This window comes from Pelodiscus sinensis, chromosome 1 (genome assembly GCF_052426305.1).
Source record: "Pelodiscus sinensis isolate ZL-2025 chromosome 1, ASM5242630v1, whole genome shotgun sequence".
NCBI classification, from domain to species: Eukaryota; Metazoa; Chordata; order Testudines; family Trionychidae; genus Pelodiscus; species Pelodiscus sinensis.
This window is the reverse complement of record NC_143052.1, coordinates 209,990,236-210,014,035: the sequence shown is the minus strand read 5'-3', so window position 1 is coordinate 210,014,035 and position 23,800 is coordinate 209,990,236. Positions and strand designations below refer to the sequence as shown.

General features: G+C 42.2%; 1 protein-coding gene across 3 annotated transcripts in view; it reads left to right on the top strand.

Annotated features, from left to right (window-relative positions):
• Positions 1-23,800, top strand: part of POLA1 (DNA polymerase alpha 1, catalytic subunit) — a 315,435-nt gene that overhangs the window by 15,713 nt on the left and 275,922 nt on the right. For all 3 annotated transcript variants that reach the window (XM_075913285.2, XM_075913286.2, XM_075913287.2), the window contains exons 5-14: positions 2,147-2,262; positions 2,561-2,623; positions 3,805-3,903; positions 9,592-9,790; positions 9,995-10,139; positions 11,639-11,817; positions 14,789-14,901; positions 15,327-15,443; positions 16,236-16,310; positions 18,361-18,499. In XM_075913285.2, coding sequence (XP_075769400.2) covers positions 2,147-2,262; positions 2,561-2,623; positions 3,805-3,903; positions 9,592-9,790; positions 9,995-10,139; positions 11,639-11,817; positions 14,789-14,901; positions 15,327-15,443; positions 16,236-16,310; positions 18,361-18,499 — 1,245 coding nt within the window. The remainder of the gene's footprint in view (positions 1-2,146; positions 2,263-2,560; positions 2,624-3,804; positions 3,904-9,591; positions 9,791-9,994; positions 10,140-11,638; positions 11,818-14,788; positions 14,902-15,326; positions 15,444-16,235; positions 16,311-18,360; positions 18,500-23,800) is intronic.

The following is a 23,800-nucleotide window of genomic DNA, read 5'->3' as shown; positions in this document are numbered from 1 at the left end:
AAGGTGAGAATGGGAATTATTCTAATAAAACCAAACAGAAATGAGACAGAATCACTGAAGCAAGTACAATTCTCAAAATTGACTCAACTGAGCGAATGTTGAAAGAGGCTGAACCAAGATAAGCCAGAAAAATAGGATGAAAATGGAATAGGATTGTTTCTCAATGAACCTTTCAGAAAAGAGAGAAAATGGAGAAATTTGGAATAGTGCTCTGTTTTGGCACTTCTAAATCTGTGCTTAATGTTTGAAAACTAGAAGAAAATGTTATTGGAAACGTAACTGACTATAGCCCTTTTTTTGTTAAAACATTGAGAATGATAAGAGTTTATAGGGATGAATATACTAGATGGAATTCCCATTTTAAAAATTTAATAAAAATGGAAACATTTTAAGAATCCCTTCTAAAGAAATCTGAAATAAAAAATTAACTTCATAAAAATAAGACTTTTTTGAAAAATGCAAACATTTAAATAGAGCATGTACATTTTCCTTTTCATTAAAACAACAACAACAAACGCTTAATTGAGCTAAGGACCTGAGTAGCACTGGATAAATCTGATATTGTAATCTAAATCTCTCTTGCTGTAGATTTAAGCCCGTTACTTTTGTCTTGCCTCCAGTGGACATGAAGAATAATTGATCACATCCCTCTTTTTATAATAGTCTTTAGTGTACATGAAGTCTGTTATTCGGCCCCTTGTCGTCTTTTCTCAAGATTACACTTACTCAGATTTTTTTAGCCTTTATCTGGTTGTCCTACGCCTAGACTTCAGGCTTTTTGAACAGTTTTCAGTTGTCATACTAATGAAAGTGATACTAATAGCATGAGTACACTACTAGAATGGTGCTGGTATTGCTGGTGATAGTAGTGGTAGTAGTATTTGTTTTCTTTGTCAGTAAAGGTGCCCATTTCAGTGGTTTGCTGTGATCTATGTTGGTTCACAATTCGCAGTTTAGTTAATATTGCTCCTACAGTCTTGTATGTGTAAAAGAACATTATAATGCTTTGTTTTTAGTAGTATCCTTAATAGTTGACTAAATTTCTATTAAATGTATACACTGTCGGATTTTCCAACTTGGGTTGCAGGACTGCCCGGTAAGATGCTGGCAGGCTGTAAGATGCTTTGTTTAACTAAGAGTCAATAGGCATGGAGCTGTGAGGCTCCCAGGGAAGAGTGCCTCTTATTGAAGTGTCAACACAGTTTCTTACAGCTACTAATTTACATAGAGGCTTGCTGTCCTAATATTGGGGTGTTCTTGATAAGCTTGTGAGATTAACCACATCTTGCATTGAAATCTTGTCTAGTGATTTTTCTTTTGTGTTTAAAAAATTGACTGAATCTCTTTGGCTCCCAAGAAAGCTGCCAGTCAATAGCCTTGAAGGCAGGAGTCATGTTTTATCTGCAGGATTTGTACAGTGGTAAGGGAAACTTCCACACAGCTCTCAGAGGGCAGATCTACACACACATGTAGCTTGCAGCAAGCTGCGGTATTAATTCACCCCACACTATCTGCCCATGTGGAACCTGGTGGTGCACATTAATGAAGTAGACACATAGGTAACTTGACTAAGGTTACTTGGGAAGTCAGTTGCAAAGCAAAGAATCACACCATGTCTCTCTAATCCTAGGTTTGTGCACCAACCACTGGACATCTTTCCTCTATGCAAACATTAGTATGAAAAGCGCCTCTACTGTACCATACGCAGGAGCATTGATTCTCAATCTGTTTGCCATGACAGGCTGCATATGCAGCCCAGTATCTGGGCCTCCTCCAACGCTACCTGTATGTCCCTGAAAATATCACATGGGCTGCAGCTTTGTGCTGATTGGGCTGCAGGTTGAGATCTACTGCTCTGGAATGACCACATTTTAATATAAGAGAGATGGTTCAGTCATTGGTATCTGTATACTGCCTAGACGCTTACCAACTTTGGTGATCTTTCTGTTAAGTAATTCTGAACAGCTGTGAGGCTGTAATGCCTTGCACGAACTGCCAACTTTAGCTAAATCTGGCTGAATAGTGTAACGGTTAAAGATGGTCCCTTTACCAATTCCATCAACTGTCCAGCAGCCACTGATAACTGGGTCCTTTAATTATTCAATTTTTATGTTTAAGAAATCACTAATCTCTCTTGCTCCAATAGGAAAAAGTGACAAAATATCCACAAATGACAAAAAGAATGTGAAGAAGTCTGTGGTGTCAAAGCCACACACTATCAAGTCTATGTTTATGGCTAGTGCTGGGAAGAAAAACACAGATGTAAGTTTTTATTTTTATATTTCAGTTTAAATGCCCTGCATTGTTAGATTTGTAACCTTGTTTTATTTATTCAAACAAATTGACAAATTTTGTTCACTCCTGTTTTGACTTCAGTCAATTGGCACACAAGCTAGAATTGTGAAAGCTCCCATTGGGAATTTGTGGGTGCCAATCCCTCTTGAAAATCTGGCCAATGGTTAGTGCAGAGTAAGGAGGTTCCACTGACTGAGTCTTTTGGTTCAGTTTAGTCCATATAAGAAAGTGTATATAGTTAACACAGCTGTCGACTATTTTACAGAAAACTGTAGACTTGTCCAAGGATGACTTGCTAGGGGATATTCTGCAAGATCTGAATGCTGAGGTAAGTGGTTGACTTCTGAGAACTGTAATATATTTAGCATCCTTATTAATGATACAATTCATCCATTTTTCGGAAATTTGTAATAAGCTTGTTTTAAAAAATATGGACCACCTGAGATTTTTATCATTTTTGTGGAGTCATTCCCAACTCTTGATTGTGACCATATTTGTCCCATGAGTAGTTTTAGGTATGCAAAAAGTCAGATCAAAGAAAAAATAACCATGATAATACTCATTACTGTATTATCAGACTTCCTTAAAATTACAACATGTTTATCAGCTTCCTTTGGGGATACGGATATGACAAGGCCTAAAAATAAATTACAAATTTTCCCTAATAACACATTCTCCTTAACTATTGGCTAAGAAGCATTTTGTAAAGTCAGAATGTTAAACTTAAGACTCTCAGCCATATCTGCATTTTTTTTTTGCTTTTTCGTATGTCATATTTCATATTCACTGTAGTCTGAAAAACGACAATGGTGAAGGATTGGAAGCATTTGAAAAACCTTCCATTGGATCCATGCATTTTAAACTGAACTTTTCTTGCTCTTTTGGCTCTCCAAACTTAATCCAAATCAAATTCATGAAAGATTTGTGTCGTCAAAATTCTTTCTTTTAATTAAATGCCAACAGCATGCTTGTATAGGAAAGATGGTCCCTGTCCTGTGATTTTTTTTTCTTTTTTAAATTTGTATTGACTTTCTCTTCACACCAGAATTTTGTATAATACACTATCAGAGTTGGCATAATCTCCCATTGCTGCTTTTGCTGTTCTGGACCTCTTGGGCATTGTTTTTAATTCTTCCCTCGTTTAGGAGCAAGCTACGTAGCTGCTTTTACTGATTTTTTTTTTTTTTTTTTTTAGTTTTTTCCATAATGTTAACATTCGAAGCTAAAGTGTTTATTAGCATCCTTATGACCTTGTCACTTTAAGTAAATTTAAAAACAAAGTGGTTTAGTTGGTGTGTCAGGATTTCTCACTTGTTTTGGGAAGGTTTTCCCAAATTCAATAAGTGAAGACACTTTATAGTGTCACACTTTTGTTGGGACTCTGACACTTTCACAGTTATTGTGAATCATGCATGTGGGGAGAGAGGAGAAAAATTGGGTGGCTTTTTCTTTCTCTGGCAAACTTTATTAATGCATGGCCCTTTTCATGTTCTTCATCCTCCTTTTTAGACTGTTCAGATAACACCACCTCCAGTTGTAAGGCTAAAAAAGAAAAGACCTCTTGGAGCTTCTCTGAATCCTTTCTCTGTACAGTCTCAACCCCCTACGGTAAAATTGCACAGCTAATTTTTGTTTTTGCTTATGAATAAGTAAGATCTTGTTCTATTATTGGTTTCCTTAGTAAAAACAGAAGGTCTGTAATTTCCTTTATGGTACGCTAATACAGATGAAAATATACTTTTTGCATCAATTGGGTGAATCCGTTATTGTACTTTCAGTTATAACTAAACCATTCATACATTGCTGTAGAGTTACATGACATTTTATACATGGATACTGCATATGCTCTACAAAACTTACCTAAACAGGGTTTGACAAAAGGGTATTCAGAGGGTTATTGAGGATACATTTTTAAATGAATTGGGAAGAAGGGACATTTGGCAGATGGGGGCTCAGTGAAATAAGCATGAAGTGAGGTGGATAAAAGAGGTGAATAAGGAAGAGCTTTCAGAACGAGTGGCGCAGTGGAAAATGAGCAGATGTAAACTGGGGAGATACATTTAGGAATATGGGTGAATATACAGCCCTTCAGGTTTTGTAAAAGGTGGGGAGCCAATGAAAGACTTCTGGTAGCTGTAACATGATTTGAGAAGAAGGATGACTGCAGCTGCTTTTTGGAGAGATTCAATGCTAAGAAGTAGGGGTTAACTGTGTAGCAGATAAGTTGATACCATATTAATGGAATTGGTTAAGCTCAGCCAGCACCTGGGGAGGTAGCTTTGCTGTGGCAGGGCAGTGAAATTACATCCCCAGGAATGAAGCCGGCTAATGGCTTTCGTGCCACAGAGAAGCTTCCCAGTCTCCCGCAGAAGCTTCACTGTGAGCTTTGCAGCATAAAACTAAGCTTTAAACCTCAGAGCCTGCAGTGCATGTAATTGCTGAGATTTTTGGTTACTCTATTACACAATTTTCAACATCCCTACTGAGAAGTGGGGAGACTGGAGGGTAGGCTATTGCTATGTCAATATCCTTGGCATATGGGCAGTGGTTTTAGCAGTGGAGACAATGAGGTAAGGACAGAATTTTTATGTGAAAAGACTTTGAGAGCTGGAAGGAGGAGAGAAGAGTCAAAGACTGAGGTTGAGGACCTGGACAGTGGGAAGATAATGGAATTGTTGATGGGGAGATACAGAAGCAGGAAAGCTGGGAAGTTAATGGTTGAGGAGGGGAGTTTGAAATGGCAGGTGGGTATCCAAAAGATGTCAGGCAATAAGACTAGGTGGAGAAGAAACCTCTAGAACTTGCTGCTGCTCCCTCTGGGGCAGATGAGGTAAGGGGAATGCTTTAGGGCAGCTCCTCGGGTCCCCTCTTCTCGCTTGCTGTATGGTGGTTGTGGTGAATTTGTAAGGGGCCCTCTCTCCATCTGGGTCCCTAGGTAGTGGCTGGTGCAGTGCTTGTGGGGTGTGGTTCACCCCTCCCTGACTCCTCCCTCTGCATTTACCATTGCAGCTCCCTCCCCCAACCCTGCTGCCTGCTCTTCCTTCCCATTGCCTTTTCCCTTTTCTATGTGCCCATGCCCCCCTGCCTTGTTTTCTTTGGCACCTAAGCCTCCCCTTCTTTTTTAGTTATCTTCCCCCACTAATTCACTTATCCCATGTTGTTAAGATGATCTACCCCCTCTTCTCCCCAGTGCAGCCGGAGGAGCCAGTCTTACTATTCTCTGTTGGGAGCTGTATCCCTGGTTTCTCTATCCCCCCTTCTCCTTTCTTCATTACTGCCCTTCTACCTTGCTTCCCGCCTTGTGGAGTGGGGGGTAGTGGTGAACCTTTACCTTTCTGTCTCCCCTTGCTTCTTTCCCTGGCAACGACCTTTGGGCCTGGGGCGCTTTTGTTTGTTCTTCCAGAGAAGGTGGATTGCAGCTCCTGCTTCTTCTATGCCCTGGAGAAAAAGGGGGCGGTGGGCCAAAAAAGGACATCATCTGACTTCTGGCAGATGATGGCACCCTCCTCATGGACCTGGTGAAGATGCACGAGAGGGCTTGAGCGTTCTACGCCTCCCTTTTCTCCTCAGATCCAACTAATGCCTATGTAACCCACACACCTAGGCTACGTCTACATTGGCCCCTTTTCCGGAAGGGGCATGTTAATTTCAGCGATCGTAATAGGGAAATCCGCGGGGGATTTAAATATCCCCCGCGGCATTTAAATAAAAATGTCCGCCGCTTTTTTCCAGCTTTTAGAAAAGCCGGAAAAGAGCGTCTACACTGGCCCCGATCCTCCGGAAAAAGCGCCCTTTTCCGGAGGATCTTATTCCTACTTCGAAGTAGGAATAAGATCCTCCGGAAAAGGGCGCTTTTTCCGGAGGATCGGGGCCAGTGTAGACGCTCTTTTCCGGCTTTTCTAAAAGCTGGAAAAAAGCGGCGGACATTTTTATTTAAATGCCGCGGGGGATATTTAAATCCCCCGCGGATTTCCCTATTACGATCGCTGAAATTAACATGCCCCTTCCGGAAAAGGGGCCAATGTAGACGTAGCCCTAGTGTGGTTCACTGTCCCATGCAGTGGCACTTAGACCACAGCAACAGATAAGACCAAGAGACCTCTACAGCAGGGTCTGGGAGCCAGCTGGCTTTTAGATGAGAGGGTAGAGGCTCCTATACTAAGCTTTAGAGGTACCAGGTTCAAATCCATCTGGTGGTGGTTACACCTACACCTGCAGGACTTTCTAGCATGAACTCCTGATGGGCAGCGCAGGTGACCAAGACTGGCTGGGGCTGCTTCTCACTCTGGATGAGTTCTCATGCCCACCAATAAATCCCCCGGCATGGACTGTGGAGTTGTGCCACGTGTTCTGGGATGTACTCGGTCCAGACCTTGCCAGCATCTGGACCGATTTCCTAATGAGCGGGTCCTCCCTTTATCGTGCAGGTGAGCTCTGCTCGCCTTGCTGCATAAGAAGGGGAACCTCTGCAATCTGGGGAATTATCCCGTCTTGCTCCTCAACACGGACTATAAAATCCTTGCCAGAGCCATCTTGCTGTGGCTACGGTCCGTGCTGGCAGACGTGGTTCATCCATACCAGACCTACACAATTCCAGACCTACACAATTCCGGCTGTAGCATATTTGACAATCTCTTATTTGGTCTGGGATCTCATAGACCTCAGGTGGAGAGATGGTCTGTCATTCACCCTCCTGTCCTTGGATCAGGAGAAGGTGTTTGACCAGATGGGCCACGGGTACCCCATTCCTGGCGCCACAAAGTCACGGGATCTTCTCATCAACCTCCTTTTGGCTATGGCTAAGAGGGGCATTTAAAAGACCAGGGAGCAGAAGTTGCCTGAAAGAAGGATCTGTGATTGTGGGGCCTATTTCCGCTCTTGTATCCATTCACACATCCGGGCAGAGTTTCATGGGATGGCATCTGCTGGCTCTCTTGGTGTCCTGTTTCAGTTCCCCATTTTTTACCTCCACACCTGTCCCTTTTTTTCTTTAATTGCCCCCCCGTCCCCCCAATTACTTGGTGTTCTGGGCTCTGTGGATTGTCCTCTTAGGTTGGGCGGAGTCCGTTTGATGTGGGTGGGCTTATGACAAGTACTAGCTGACATAGGTTAGGAAGAAAATTAGCCACCAGGCACGCTCTTCCATAATTGTCCTTGCTCCTATTTTCCTTTGAAGCATCTGATACTGGCCACTGTCAGAATGCTGGGTTAGATGGCCACTGATCTGAAGAGCTGTCCATAAGATACAGTGGGAACCAGAAAGACAGTCTTGGAAAGTAAGTGGAAGTGAGCAGGGAGTGACAAACATTTTCGATGTTAGTAGGCGGATCTGGAAGCATAAGTATAGAGAAGCATCTATTTGATCAAAGTAGGAGGAGTCATTAGAACCTTTAGGGAAGGTAGGGTTAGGTGAGTGCCGAGAGCAGAAACTGAATAATAAAGGATGAAGTTGGAGGAGGTAAACAGACTAGGATTTTGGCAAGAAAGAAAGGGAATAGACAACATTGAACAAAGAGAGACTTATTTAAGACAGGAATGATGATTGGTCAGCTGGGGTGGATAAGAGTTTGTACAAAGTAAAATACATATTTACATCTTTTTAACTTTATTTTAGTTTTCATTAATTTATATTGGTTTACAATACAGGCAGTCCCCGGGTTACGTACAAGATAGGGACTGTAGGTTTGTTCTTAAGTTGAATTTGTACGTAAGTCGGAACTGGCGTCCAGATTCAGCTGCTGCTGAAACTGATCAGCGGCTGACTACAGGAAGCCCGAGGCAGAGTTGCTCTGCCCCGGGCTTCCTGGAATCAGCTGCTGATCAGTTTCAACAGCGGCTGAATCTGGACGCCTGGAACAGAGCAGCTGGGGCGCTGCCAGGTAGGTCCCTGCAGTGCCGCACCTCGGCGCTGCGGGGACCAACCCGGCAGCACCCCAGCTGCTCTACGCCAGGTGTCCCCAAGTCAGCTGCTGCTGAAACTGACCAGCGGCTGAATCAGGACGCCTAGGGCAGAGCAGCTGGGGTGCTGCCGGGTTGGTCCAGTAGCGCCGAGGAGCGGCGCTGTGGGACCAACCCGGCAGCGCCCCAGCTGCTCTACCACAGGCGTCCGTGAGAAAAGCCTGGTCTGCTGGGGGAGTGGGTGGGGCCACTATCTGCGCCCCCCTGCCCCCCCAGGAGACCAGGGAGACGACGGCGGCCGGACCGCCCAGACGCACTGCGGTCCCGCCGCCCGCCTCCTCCGCGGCTTTGCTCCGCGTCTCCCTGGTCTGCTGAGGGGTACCCCCCCCAGCAGACCAGGGAGACGCGGAGCCGCTTTTCTCGCCCCGGAGGACGCGGGCGGCGGGACCGCGGCGCGTCTGGGCGGTCCCGCCGCCCATGTCCTCCGGGGCGAGAAAAGCCCCGTTTGTAAGTACGGATCCGACATAAGTCGGATCCGCGTAACTCGGGGACTGCCTGTAGATCAACTGCACAGACCTGTACTGTTTGTTGGTTGACAATGTAGCTTAGTGATTAGAGCATTCCGCTGGGATTTGGGAAACCAGGGTTTTATTGATGGCTAAGGCCATGTCTTGCTGTGATCTTGAGGAAGTCATTTCATTTTCCTGTTCCCCAGTTTCCCCATCTGAGCTAGATGATATTGGTTGAACTAAAGGAACAACTGATGGTCGTAGGCGGATATCTTGTGATCAAGTATGAGAGGGGGATGTATTATGTGTCTTACCTGTGGTTCAGATAACTGTTTGGTAGACAGCAGAGGAATTTTGGGAATTGCTCCATGGAACAGTGCAGGGAATGCAAGTCAGAAGAGAGTTGAGGGAGCAAGAATTTTAACTTCTTGGCTGTACCTGTCTATGCTGGCAAACCAAGCTTCCTGGGGAGCAAGAGAGAGTTGAAACTAGCAAGCAGCTCCTTTCTTGACAGACACAGATAGGGAGAAGGCGGTTCTGAGGTCAGCCTCTTTATTCCTAAACCGAGGGTTGGGAATAATAGCAAAAATCTTATGCCTCTTCTCTCCCCCTCCGCCAGGAATCAACAAACATCTGTGTCAACTATGATCCATAGGAACTGTCTTTTTTGGGTATAGGGTTAGGAATAAGCATGATGGTAGAATAAATGTTGCCATGGAAATGAGGGATTGTTGTTGAGGAGCTGGGTGTCCTGTTGAAGAGTGTGCAAAACCCAGACTGTAGGTCTTGTTGCCAACTTCATGTATAACTAAACACTGTAGTTTTCCTTTAACTTTAAACTTTAATTTTCCTTAAGACAGCTATGTGTGTCTAAAATATTTTTTTTCAGGTAATAACCCCTGTAGTAAGGAAAACGCCCAATATTTTGAAAAAGGAAGTTCTTTCTCCAACAACCTCCGATCCAAAACACATCAATTATGCAGCAAAACCTGTTGCAGTCCGTAAAGAGAATGGCAGTGCTGAGTATACAATAAAAGCTATGGAAAATGAAGAATTAGTGAAGGCAAAACCAGAGAAAGCTGTTGAAGGTACTTTAAGAATTCTGGCAATGGAGATAGCAACTGCAGCACATTTTAAAATATTTTAGTTAGCTTTTGGGTTAAGTGTGAAAACATAGCTTATTTTTGTGTGATGCTTCATATTAATACAGTATACAGTGTGTATACACTAGTAGCTATAAAGTCTGTTGTTTAAATGATTCAACCCCTTAGTTCTTTTTACAATGCTTACAGAAGATGATCAGGGCATGATGGATTTTGAGGATGGGGATTTTGATGAGCCTATGGAAGCCGATACAGCAGAGACTTTTGAGGCCCTGAAGGAAGAACAGAAGGAGAAACAGCAAGTGGATTCTACGAAAGAAGATGCATCATTTTTGTAAGGATCTGTGGTTGCAAAAGACCCTTTTTTTGTTGGAAGAAATTATATTTATAACTTTATTCATATTTTGACTCAATATTTATAGATCTAAGAGTCTAAGGAAAGTTGTAACAAGTTCTCAAGGCATTTTTCTGTGATTGCACTGTGTGGACTTAAAAAATATGCAGGTTGAAGGATTAAAGGGATCAAACTGGCTAAATGCTATTTAAGAAAAAGGGATACTTCATGTTTCTGGGTATAGAAAATTCCTGGCTGGGTAAACATGCAATATTTTATGTTAAGTGCTCAATGTATACTGGAAGGAACTGGTGATGTAATGTGGAAATTTAAGATTGCATACTTGAGCGCTGATGAGCAGAAATCAGGAACCACCGAAGACGTGTATCACCGAATACCATATAATTGTCCAAAACATTAATGATCGTTAAAGCCAGTTTCCCATGGGCAAATAGTCATGTCATTGAAGTTAAAATTCAGAAGTAATTATTTTAAGATCCTTTTATTATATGGGAGAATTTTGAAGCACATTTTAATGCTATTTCATGAATGAAAAATTTTAGAAGTACACTTCAAACCATAGTTTGACAAGGTGCTTCACAGAAACACGTAGTGATTCTGTCCCATCCCAGATAGCTTATAGTAGAAGGCACTCCTACAAACTGCTAACTTACATGGCTGGTGGGTCTGACTAACTAAAGCAACTTTTAGTGCCTGGGTGACAGGAGAGGGATCACGTGTGGATTATCTGCTGTGTTCCCTCCATCTGAGGCATCTGGTATTGGCCACTGTCAGCAGACAGGATACTGGGTTAGTTGGTCCATTGGTCTGACCCAGTATGGCCGTTTTTAGGTTCTTCTGTTCTGTTCTGTTAGATTTATAGAGAGCTATAATTGTGTTTGCTAGTTGGGGTTAAGGACTAGTCGACTATCTGATAAGCAAAAGCTTATCGGATAGTCAGTTGACTAGTCGAGTCTTCCCTGCCGGCAGCAAACGGAGGGGAAAGGGGATACTTCAAAGTGGCAGCATTAAAAGGGCAGCGCTGCACAGCTGATCCCCAGCTGATCCCGGGTTCTGCTGAAATGCTGCAGGGAACCTGGGATCAGCTGGGGAGTCCCCAATTGACCCCAGCTCTGCACGGCATTTCAAATCCGCAGCACAGCATTGAGCTCAGGGTCAGCAAGGAACTCTTGTACTTTTCAAAGCTGGCACACCCCGTGCAGCTTGGAGTCAGCGGGACTTCCACTGGCCTCGGGCTCCACGTGGAGTTCCACATTCCTCCTTTGCAATGTACAAGAGCGATACGTTTCGAAGGAGGAATGTGGAAGTGCCTATCGACTAGTCGAGTAGTCGATGGAAATTCCATCAATTGCTTGAGTAGTCAGTTAACTGATACTTAACATCCTTAGTTAGAGTGACCGAGCTTGAGTCATGTCTTCTCAACAGTTATGGTTGTAGTAAACATATGATCTTATCCATTTGTTTTTCAATACTTACAGAAGTTCTTCTCTCCCGGACATGTCCTGTTGGAACAGAATAGATAATGACGAAATTGACTTAGTTGCTTCAGAAGTTCAAGTGGACCCCAGTTGCCTGCCACTAGTGAATGGGGAAGACGGTGATCAAGTCTTTAGGTTTTATTGGCTGGATGCTTATGAAGATCAGTATAGTCAACCAGGTATCTACACAGTTAGAGATAAAGTAACTCTCATCCTTTTCAATGTATGGTAGCCGCGAAGGCTGGGATTTTCAAAGGAGCCCAAGGGGTGCCTGGTTGCCTGGTATACCTATTAAAAATTTTCCCCTGAAAGCTGCTTTGTAACTTACAGGAGTTTATTCCTCTCTCTGCATGATATAATCAGTTGACAAAATGAAAGTCTCATCTGTTGTGTGTGATCTGGTACAGTGTTGGGAAGGAAAAGGCTGTTAGTGCTTTTTAAATCTAGAGAAACGTGCTGACATGTGTTACCTCTGTGTATTGGGAATGAGTTGATGTCTCTGACTTCTTGGCTAAGTGTGCAATAGTTAAATGTGCTGCCCCCTTACTTTTCAAAATAGAATCAGAAATCCTTATTAGACCATGAATTTAGTTTCCTAGGTTCTGATAAACCTGTTTCTGTATTACAAGTCACATGAGTTGGAGGAGAGGAGGCGGATTGGTTGTGGAATAGGTGTTTGTTGTGTAAATGTCTTCATAAAGCTATGGCAAAACTCCTGGGTCCTCTCTCATTTATTTCATCGCTCTAGTGCTTTAGTTTCTGTCTTCTATGCATATCACACTCATGCATGCTGTTAGTGGTAGAGGAAAAATATCAGTTTGTGGAGGCTTTGGACTAATGTTCCAAGTGCTAAGTCTAAAGCGTTTTGCAGTTACACCTTTCTTAACTTGTGGTGCCAAGGGGTTAAATATAAGTAGGGCTCTTTGTATGCTGAGTGCATTCAAAAGCTTCCTGATGAGAGCAGCTAGTGATCACTGGAACCTTGGTGAAATCAATGATTTCTAATATAAAATAGCTACTCTTAAAGACTCTGCTATTGTTTTTCTTTTGTATCTTGGCTTGTAAGTCAATGGTTGCTGAATGGAACATAATTATGAAAATTTATTTTTCTTGCATATGAAAAGAGTTAGCCTGTCTTCATGACATTTCAAAGTTGAATAATAGATTGCACCTACTTTAAATTAGTAGTGCAGTGTGGAGGGTATAATTTTTGGCATTTAGTTTTTGTTTAACAGTTTCATGATCTTTATGGGAAATGGGGCATAAACAATATCAAATACATTGCTTGAAATGTAAGTACTGTAGCTTGATTGCAAGATAAATAAGACTCTAAAATCATTTTTAAGTTTTGAAGTTAACTGTTTTTCTTTAACTGTATCTGGGAGAGTATTAGAAGGCTGTATTCTATTTTAAAAATGTGAAGAAATAGGTGTCCCTCTACTGCTCTGGGCACTTGTCCTTCGCTTAAAAAACTAGGAATAAGCAAAGAACTACTCATAAAATCTCTCTGATTTAGCCCACGCCCCTAATAAAGGCTTAACAAAGGGGGTGGGAGAATAAGTGAATCTGGACTTTGATAGATCAATGGGGTGAGCAAGTCCTGAAATTGAAGACCCCTCAGAAATTGTTTATTTATGAAGGAGGTCCAGATCAAACACCTTTGATCTCTGCAGTATATTGTTGGTGGGGGGAGGAGGATATTTTTTGTTTATAGGTTAAAACTAGGCTGATTAGAATTTTGGACAGGTAAATATATTTGTGTTTTGAAGTATTTTTTTTCTTAATTTAAATTTTGATTGTTTTGGGAAATCATGGGAAGAGCGCCAGACAATAGGGAGAGTCAGACACTTAGGCTACGTCTACACTGGCCCCTTTTCCGGAAGGGGCATGTAAATTTCATGAGTCGTAGTAGGGAAATGCGCGGGGAATTTAAATATCCCCCGCGGCATTTAAATAAAAATGTCCGCCGCTTTTTTCCGGCTTTTAAAAAAGCCGGAAAAGAGCGTCTACACTGGCCCCGATCCTCCGGAAAAAGCGCCCTTTTCCGGAGGCTCTTTGAAGTAGGAATAAGAGCCTCCGGAAAAGGGCGCTTTTTCCGGAGGATCGGGGCCAGTGTAGACGCTCTTTTCCGGCTTTTCTAAACGCCGGAAAAAAGCGGCGGACATTTTTATTTAAATGCCGTGGGGGATATTTAAATCCCCTGCGGATTTCCCTACTACGATAGCTGAAATTAACATGCCCCTTCCGGAAAAGGGGCCAGTGTAGACGAGCCCTTACTGAATGATGGTAGATACTGAGATTCATAAAAAGTTAAGGCTTCATTTAACCGTTAAAGCCTAAATTGCTGACATCACATGCCAGAATATACAGAATAGACATCCTTAAACTGAACTCTTAAGTAATTGAGCAGCAATTTTCTTAAATTTCTACCATTATCAATTGGAGTATTTGTGTGGGTGAATGAGGTAGGGTGTATGTGGGGGTGTGTGAGAGAAATTGACACTTACCAATAAAAATCTAATCCTTCCAAGCCTAGTTAAAACCAAATTGAAGCTTATTGAAAGCCAGTCCAAGTAATAACACTGGTGTAATGTGCTCCCATCTTACAAGTCTACTTAAGTGGACTGCAGGACTCTACTCGCTTCAGCTTCCAAATGTTTCAAAGGTGGAATTGCATTGAGTGTGCATTATAGTTTATTCATTATACTTTAATTTTGTGGTGATCTAAATGAGGATATTGCGACAAGGTCCACAATAAAAAGAAAAGACTGGTATAAAATCTATCTTGGCTACACTTGTTACCTGGACACCCAGAATTTAAGATCGTCCCGAAGTTGTCCCCCTATACTGTTGCACTCCCTCTCTAAGGGATGCTGATGTAAGTTCTACCAACTTCCAGTTGTTCCCCCTAACTTCACCATTCTCTTTATTACCACTTTGGATCCTGACCCACATTTTGAGAGCTGCTATTGTAGACCACTGACTAGAGCAGATGGAGTTCTCAAGGACTAGAAGTTGGAAATTACTTTGGTTCTGTGAATGAATTAATCTTTTTTAGTTCTACTTAAAGTTGCAGCTTTTCTGCTGGCAACTTCTTTGAGAATTTTTGGTTTCTTAATTTCTAATCTTTTCTTCTTTTCTCCTTTTTAGGTGTAGTATTTCTATTTGGTAAAGTGTGGATTGAATCAGCCGAGACCTATGTCAGCTGTTGTGTGACTGTGAAAAATATTGAGAGAACTATCTATCTACTGCCACGTGAGATGGTAAGTTCAATGGGCTGCTGATGGAAAGCTATTGAGAGAAAATACCTTCTGACTTGTTTACATGCAAAAACATGTTGTGCTGATCATTGCACATGTGATATTCATTCTGTGAAATGCAGAGTAGAATATTGCTGATTTTCATGCAGTAATGATAAGTCTAGAAAAAGGGGCAGTTCCTTTAACTGGAACTAATAGCAGCAGTCTTTTTAGGTGATCTGCTTACCATGTTAGGTTTTAAAGTCCTCTGCTTTAAGAAGTATTTTATACGTTTTATTTTTCTGTGGACTCATTTATTTTTGGTGCCATAAGCTTTGATTGGATATCAGCTGACCCATAACAACTGTATTTTGCTAATTTTTGGAGTTTTCTGGATGCTTTTTGTCATTCTCTATACATGAAGTAATTTAATCTGACTCTTTTTAAAGCAAATGGACCTGACTTCTGGTAAAGTGACAGAGAATCCTGTGACTATGATGAATATGTATCAAGAATTTAATGACCAGATTGCTGTAAAATACAAGATCATGAAGTTCAGATCCAAGGTTTGTTTCTATTGTGCATACACATTGCAGTCCCATTCCTATATTTCTGTTTTAGATGGGTAGAAAATTTTCAGTGGATAGCCATGGTGTGTGGCGTGGTAAAGGCAAAGGCATAACCTGTGCATGCGTGCGTGCATGCATGTTCTTCTGTAACAGCTATGCAGTGACTGTCTGACTCATTCTGAAGTTCAGAATAACGAACTGAAGGGGAGTTTTGGAAGTGTGCCTAGTATAGAATAGGGATGTCAAGTTGGCTCCCCATGAGCACCAGATCTGCTTGCCCTCTCCCCCCAGCCCTGCATTTCTGCCTGATAGGCAGCAGCACGGAGAGTGAGGGGGACAGGTGGGAACTGATGTGAGGCACCAGCTTTCAAGCCCAAGCTCACCGCTCACAGAGGCTGTTCCCGTCATAGACCAGCTTCCGCCTGTCACCCTGCGCAAATTCCCTAGTATAGAACTAACATCCCTAGTATAGAACAAAATTTTAATGAGATGAATTTTTAATCAAAGCAAATGAGATAAATGGTAGGATATCAATAAAAGGTCAGCAGCATGATCTCTTGATACAGGGACAGTAGCAACTTTTTTTAACCATTTAAAAATATTAACTAGGTCCTAGCTGCTGTGAAGAGAGCAATATGAGAGCAGACAAATGAGTGTTTGTCGTGTGTTTGGGTGGGTTTTATTTCTCTGTTTCTTCTGTGGGGAAGAAATAATATTAAATACACTGATTTTTTTTTTTAATTATCAACGTATGCTGCATATAATACTCAAATTCTATTTTTTTCATAGAAAATAGAAAAGAATTATGCTTTTGAGATCCCAGATGTTCCAATAAAGTCTGACTACCTAGAAGTTAGGTACTCGGTGAGTAAAGCTAATCTGACTAGTATTCTCATCACTGGATTAGTTAGTTCTATTGAACTTCATATTATTTACAAAAATACATATTAACAGAATTTTTTCCTTTAAAATGTATGGCTATCCCAACTTCGTAAAATATAAACTCTTCGTTTTTTATTTTTACATTTTTGTGATTTGGAGCTTATTTTTTCATTTTTGTTCTATCATTCACGGGCTGGCCAGTCCCTGCTACAGCTACTTCTTCACAATGAAACTGGTAGGCTGTGTTTACACTGGCATGAATTTCCGGAAATGCTTAAAACTGAATACTATTCCGTTTTCAGTTTTTCCGGAAAAGGAGCGTCTACATTGGTAGGCTGCTTTTCCGGAAAAGCCCTTTTTCCGGAAAAGCGTCTGTGGCCAATGTAGACGCGCTTTTCCGGAAAAGAGCCCCGATCGCCATTTTCGCGATCTGGGCTTTTTTCCGGAAAAGACTTCTGGGCTGTCTACACTGGCCCTTTTCCGGAACAGTGTTCCGGAATAAGGATTTATGCCCGAGTGGGAGCAGAATAGTTTTTCCGGAATAGCGGCTGATTTTATACAGTAGAGCGTCGTTGCTTTTCCGGAAATTCAAGGGCCAGTGTAGACAGCTCGCAGCTTATTCCGGAAAAGCGGCTGATTTTCCGGAATAAGTGGCCCAGCGTAGACACAGCCAAAGTGAATAACTAAAATATTTTCAATCCATTTATCATAGATCTACTAAAGCTTTCTATGTATCTCAGTGTTAGTTGCACTCCCAAAAAATAAACCATGAGGGAGTTAAGACAAAAATGTCTTTCATTAATATTTATTCCTGTTTAATTGGACTTACTTTGTTTTTTAGTTTTTTGTTTGTTTCTGTGTCTTCAGCCTCAGTTAAATAATTTATTTAAGCCTGTGTAACTTTTAAGTACTGACATGGGACTATTCCCAGCCCTAAAATATGGCATATGCTGACATGTATTGTGATAGCAGAGCATTTGTGTGGAGCCAGTTTCACCGTTTGTATGGGCATTTCGTGAAACTCTGAGACTGGAAGAATATTCTTCAGAAATGAGGGAAATGCAGTGACAGACGCACATGTTTCTATCCCTGTCTCAGAGACCCTCTGGGAACATCTAATTTGAGTCATTTAAAAAAAAATTGACTAGATTTCAAACTGACAGTATTTCCTTCTAACTATCTTTTGTTAATTGCTGAGAAGGGAACATTAAAGGCACCATCTTAATGTGTTCAGCCACTTTGCAGGTATTAAGGTCATATCAGAGGGTGAAGTAAATGGATGTTAGCTGCCCAAAATGCAGCTTTAGCCCTTCAGGAGCATTCAATTCTTATTGGTTTGTGAGCAGTGGATGTAGCTAGGAAGCTGTCAGATGCATAAAACTATATAATTAACTTGCAGTGTTTATTTAAGCATTTTCTATATTGAAAATGTTGAGTTATCAGGGTCATGGCTGATGCCAGCACACTCCTGTTTCCCTTAGGGGCACAGAATTTGGCATATACATTTTTGGATCAGTTTCTTGATTTATGTGTAGGTTTGTAGAATTCCAGTTTTGATTTGTTTGTTTGTTTGTTATTAATTTCAACAGATAATGTGGGTTTATTTTTAAGCATTTTTTCTATTTAAATTTTCACAGTTATGGAAAATTGAGGAGGGTAGATAGTTGTCTAATTACAGTAAATATTGAGTTTCAAAAACTTAAAGCTTTATAAACCATTAAAACACAAATTGTCAACATATGTCAAAATATGTAAAGATCTTCAAACCAGCAAACAGTAATTGGTTTTATTTATTATTGGCTAGTTTATAACAAGCCTAATTCAAATTCAGTTACTGATGGGAATACTTTTTTCATTGGTAAAATTGATGTTTGTAGACATTAAAGCAATAGTTTGATACTCGGGTTGCTACAATATTCTGATGTGATGGGGTTTCGCTTGTAAAATTGACATGGTTCAGGACGGTGTGGTTTGTTTATACTGCTGCTTTTTTTTAATACAATGGCTTTTCTCTTTCTTTTAATTATGGCAGGCTGAATTCCCCCGGCTTCCACAAGATCTGAAAGGAGAGACGTTTTCTCATGTATTTGGAACTAACACTTCTAGTCTGGAACTTCTCTTGATGAGCAGGAAAATCAAAGGACCAAGCTGGCTGGAAATAAAAAATCCACGTAAGAGGATTTTCATGTCACATACATAATAGATTGTGGAAAAAAATTGGAAAAATAAATTTGGAGTGGGGGATGAGTTGACCACTATAGTTCTAGCTAGTGACTTCTTTTGTATTAGAAGTCCTGGAGGGCATTATTATGAGAAGCGATGTTTTAAGCTTTCATAAGCATGACCTGTTAGAATGCAATTTATTCTGAGAGTCAAGCATAGATTTGCCCAATTGGTCTATTTTCAGCATTGACAACTCTTGAGTTAATTTCCCCCTGTGCATTCCTCTCCTCTGTCCCCCCAGTTCTGTGAACTCAGTTTGTTTTGTGCTCTTTGGGCCCTGGTGTCACAGAATGTCACTTGTTATACTAAAATGGAGGTCACCAACTGGTTGATCGCGATCGATGGTCGATTGTGGCCTCCCTAGGTGTCGATTGCTGCAGCTGCCTCTCTTTGATCCAGCCCAGTTGTAGTGTGATGCAGCCTTAGTTCTGTGAGCATCTGGGTGAAGCAAAGAGGGGCAGCTGCCCAGCCAGCTGGCCGTGGGTTCAACCCACCAAGGCTGCATCGTGCTGCAGTTGGGCTGAAGTGCTGGCTGGGGGGAGGGGAGGAGAGGAGAGGCACAGTATGTCCCTGTCTCTTGTCTCTTGCCCCAGGAGGAGGCAGGGCTGGGCTTGCCCCGCAGAGCCAGGACTGGGCCGCCAGCACACATGGTGTGCTGGGGGACTGGGCCATGCCACGCTATTCCCCATGGGCTGTGTGTGGGGTTGGGGAGCCCCTTCCCCAGTGCCTTGCTGCCCCCGGCTGGGCTGGAGCCAGCCCTGGGTAGCCCCGGGAATGGGTTGATGCAGGGGATCAGGCTGGGGTGGGGATCATGGGACTGAAGGAAGGTAGGGGTGTGTGTGTGTGTGTGTGTGTGTGTGTGCGTGTGCGCGCGCGCGGGGGGGGGGGTGGGGTGGGGTGGATACAATTTTACTTTGCAGAAGCTGCACATTCCTTTACTCCCTACTTCTTTGCCTCTGTCCCCAATTAGCTATTTGGCTGCATTCTCACCTTTTCACCTTTTCTGTGTTACTCTCCCAGGCCCCTTCTGCTCCCAAACTCCCTCTTGTACCCCTACCCCTCATCCTCGCCTGCCACCAAACTCTCTTCCAGACTCTGCCCTCCTCACCCTGGCCTACACCCCACTTCCCGCCCAGATTCTGTATCACTATCCCACTCAATGGCAGCCCTGTCTCACACATTGAATTCCTCATTTTTGTTCCCACCCCAGAGCCTAAGGGGGTCCACAAAATCCACTAACTCTGGAACCCCAGAAAAGTAAATCTGGCCTATGGGAAGCCCTGAACTTCAGTCCTCCCTGTCCCTTCCCATCATCCTGTGTGGGCTGGAGTGCCAGAAAAGTGAGGTGTCTCAGTTGGGGGCCACATCAGTGAAGGTTGGGGGTTTTGGGAGGAGTTGTTTTTGCTTCTCACTTGTGTTTTCTCCAACTGATTATTCTGTGGGTCAGTGGCCCCCCCCAACCCCAAAAAAGATTTCCCACCCCCTGCCATAAATAAAGAAAACATTGAAATCTTTTTGTTGGACATAATATTTTACTTTGTTTAAAATGACGTTTGATGTACTAACCTGAGAAAGTTAAAATGCTTAATCTGTTTAATAATTTAAATTAAACTGTTCTCCCTAGCTGCAGCACTAGCAGAATGTCTCGGGTGTAATTATGTAATTAATGTTGAGTTTCTATTAGCAATGGGTAGGTTTGGAGAGAGCGGAGCCTGAAGAAATGGGTGGAGTCTCAGGGACGAGGTAGATTCTGGCTTGCCCTGACATTTAAATACTGGTTCAGCTTTCTCTAGTCTAGTCCATACATCTGATATGGAATCCTCTAAATACTGACACTGTCAACTGAGGAACAAACAATTGTTCTCATTATTCAGTTATTGGTGATGGAAGTTCTCTTCTCCTGTACAATTTTTTTCTACTGAGAATGGTTACGGCTGGACTGCAACGATCGATTGGAAAAAGATACGCAATATGTGCTCCTCATTTTGTGGATCTTTTTCTGATACTTTTGTCGAAAGAGGCTTTTCTGAAATTTGGCCCATCTAGACTGGGCCAAGTTTCGGGAAAAAAAAACCCTCTTTCGGAAAGAGGAATATAGGGGCTTCCAAAAGAGCGCATTTGCTCTTCCGCCAAAAAAAAAAAGCCGAAGAGCAAATGTGTTCCCCGGATGCAGCTGAGTTTTTTTTTCGGGATATCTCCAGTATCCCAAAAAAACCCTTCAGTCTAGCTGTACCCGAAGCTTTATCTGGCACTGACTCAAATGTCAAAGTTCCTGGCATGGTCATGGAATGAGAGATCAGCACTAGAGACAGAAGAGAGCTTTTCCTCACCACACCTCATTCCCTACCCGGGGCCACTGGAATCCTTCAACTCGTCGCTCTCCAAGATTAGGAGATGTTTCACCCCTATATAGACCAGAAATGCTCATTTCAGAACCACAGCTTACCCAACATGTGATTGGGAGGGGCATAGCCAACTGTATCCTAAATAGCTAACCATATGCATTCCACTATGGGCTCGTGGGGGTGCACTTTCCAGAGTCTTTAGAAGGGATCTCTTCCCAACTGTTGCGCGGATGTAGAAAGGCTCCTTCAGTGACCTTAGTTTCAAGACCGCCCGTGGAAGTTCTCAGGGATGGCAGTGGATGAAGCTGAGTCAGGTCCCGTATCACAGGACCTTTACTCTTCAACTTCTCCCAAATATACATCATCATGTCCTGTGAAGGGTAGTCTCTTTGGCCCTCATACCAGCTCCAGATATTGCAAAGCTTTCTAACAGCTGCTATCTTGAATTGTTGATGCCTTAGAAATTGAGATCTCTGTGATTGTGGAGAAGGCCCATAAATTATTTTGCTTTCTTCTCTTTGGGCAGTTTAGCAAGGTGCATAAACAAAAGCATTTTGGAGCCAGCTAACGATCTTTGGCTGACATGTGATATCCTTGTCCAACTCCAAAGCAAGGGTGGCGAGGAGAGAAGATGCTAAATTTCATAGAGGAGCTTTCAAGCCATTTTATATATCTCTGGTCCTATGGGCCAAAGTAGCTAGCCAGGCCTAGCATATGCTACTCCTGAAAATAGTCTTCAGAAAGTTTGCTCACTCTTGAAGCAAAGTTAATTCCTGCACTTTGCTTCAGTTACATATAGAAATTATTGAGCATTGTTCATTTAGTATGACTTTTTAGTATGGGACAAGTAATTTCTTTTTGTGAACATGCTTCCTTCAGAAGTGAAGGAGAAGTTAAATGTCATAATCTTTGAATAGCAACTGGTGGCAAAATCATCTCTACAAGTGGCTACAGACTTTTTTCACACTGCAGCTTTATCTGTGGCTTATGGCAGCTACAGTGGAGAGGCTTAATGACTTGACAAGTCATGCGTCATGCATCACAAAAGCGATCACAGAACATCATGGAAGAATTTCCCTTTGAGAGTACAGACTTATTTAGCAGTTGAGCAGATGAAATGTTGCATTCTCTGAGAGACTCCAAAACCACATGACATCTGAAATACTCAGCAATTTCAATCTCAGACCATCGTGTCTGTGTACTCTTAACAATGGGCTACTAATTATCTTCTGAGGTGGGCAGGGATGGTGTCCCTAGTTCTGTTTGTCAGAAGCTGGGAATAGGCAACAGAGAGCGGATCACTTGGTGATTACTGGTTCTGCTCATTCTCCCTGGGGCACCTGGCATTATCCATTGTCAAAGGACAGGATACTGGGCTAGATGGACCTTTGCTCTGACACAGCATAGCTATGCATATGTTCTTGTGCTTTTATGAAGACGAAACCCATGTATGCTCCAGTGAGCCTTCCTGCTATAGTCACCAACCACATCCTTGAAACACCAGGTTTGACATAAAGGTTTGACAAGCATCACAACCTAGTCAGACTAGAACCATCTCTAAATCCTGTCTTTGGATACCTTTTACTATTGTATCATGTTTGGACTGAAATAGCCAACAATAAATGGGTATTAGAATTTTTCTGTAGGTATGCTATGCAATTCCAAGCTCTGCTGTTTCTCCATTCCCTTCCCCATCTTTCTTCCGTGACCCTTCTGAGAATGTAATAAATAATAAATGTCTTCCCTGCTTCTCCTGGGAGTGAGAGGATTTAGGAGTCAATTTATGATGGCTTCTCAACACCACCTTATCTCTGTGGAATATTGTGCAAGGAGGTTTAGCCATGAGAATTTGAAGTTCCCTGAGGGTGTGTCTATGCTGCACCCTTAGCTCGAAATAAGCTATGCAGTTTGAGCTATGCAAATTGCATAGCTTATTTCAAGTTAATTTTGAAATTTGATATTTGGCACTGTCTACACAGTGCAAAATTTTGAAATAAGCTGCTATTCCCTTAATCCTTGTGCCACGAGGTTTACAGGGATGTTGGAATAGTACGCCTGTTATTTTGAAAGCTATTTTGAAATAATGGGCACACTGTGAAGACATGGAAAAGGCTATTTCGGGATACCGGAAGTATCCCGAAGTAGTGCTGCTGTCTAGACTCACCCTCACTCTCAAGATAGCTTTCTGTCATCCCTGCTGCATCAGAAAAAAGGGTAAGCTAGCACAGAGTAATCAGAAGAGAGTTCAAAGGAAAGGCTCAAAAGTACAATATTAAGTAATTTAATGTCAAATTCTCATGGCCAACCTCCTTGCCAACATTCCAAAGAGATAAGGTGTTGAGAAGGCATCATAAATTGACTCCTAAACTTGTTTCAAACTTTCATTTTAAATGAATCTATTAATCTGCCCCTTTTTCCTTCCAAAATCACACATCAGAGGAGAAGCAACTTCATATTTTGGATGCACTGAAGGTTTTGCTGTTACCTGATTAGGACAAAGCCCTTGATTAAATAATACTCTTGCCTTTTTTTGTTGCTAGAAGTAGTGGTTCCAGGGGACATGCCATTTTTTCCCAGAAAAACACTAAATGATCCATTTAGCCAATTTCATTCTTCTGTCATATGGCTGATATTCCTTTTTCTCTAAATATCACAAGTCATAGGAGTAGTGCTCAGGCTTGTTTAGCATGCAGACAAGGAAGTGTCACAATATTGCAGAACTGCAAGGCAGCCATTTGAAATAGTTTCCTTGCTTCAGTTAAACAGTTATATCCTTGACCTGGGTACATGAACAGATCCCAAGTTTGGGAGGGCAATGATTTAAAATTGCTAATTAGTTAGTGGAAGTGAGGACTCCTCAATCCCATCTTCCAGATACGGGACTGTCAAGCAGTACCCTAGAGG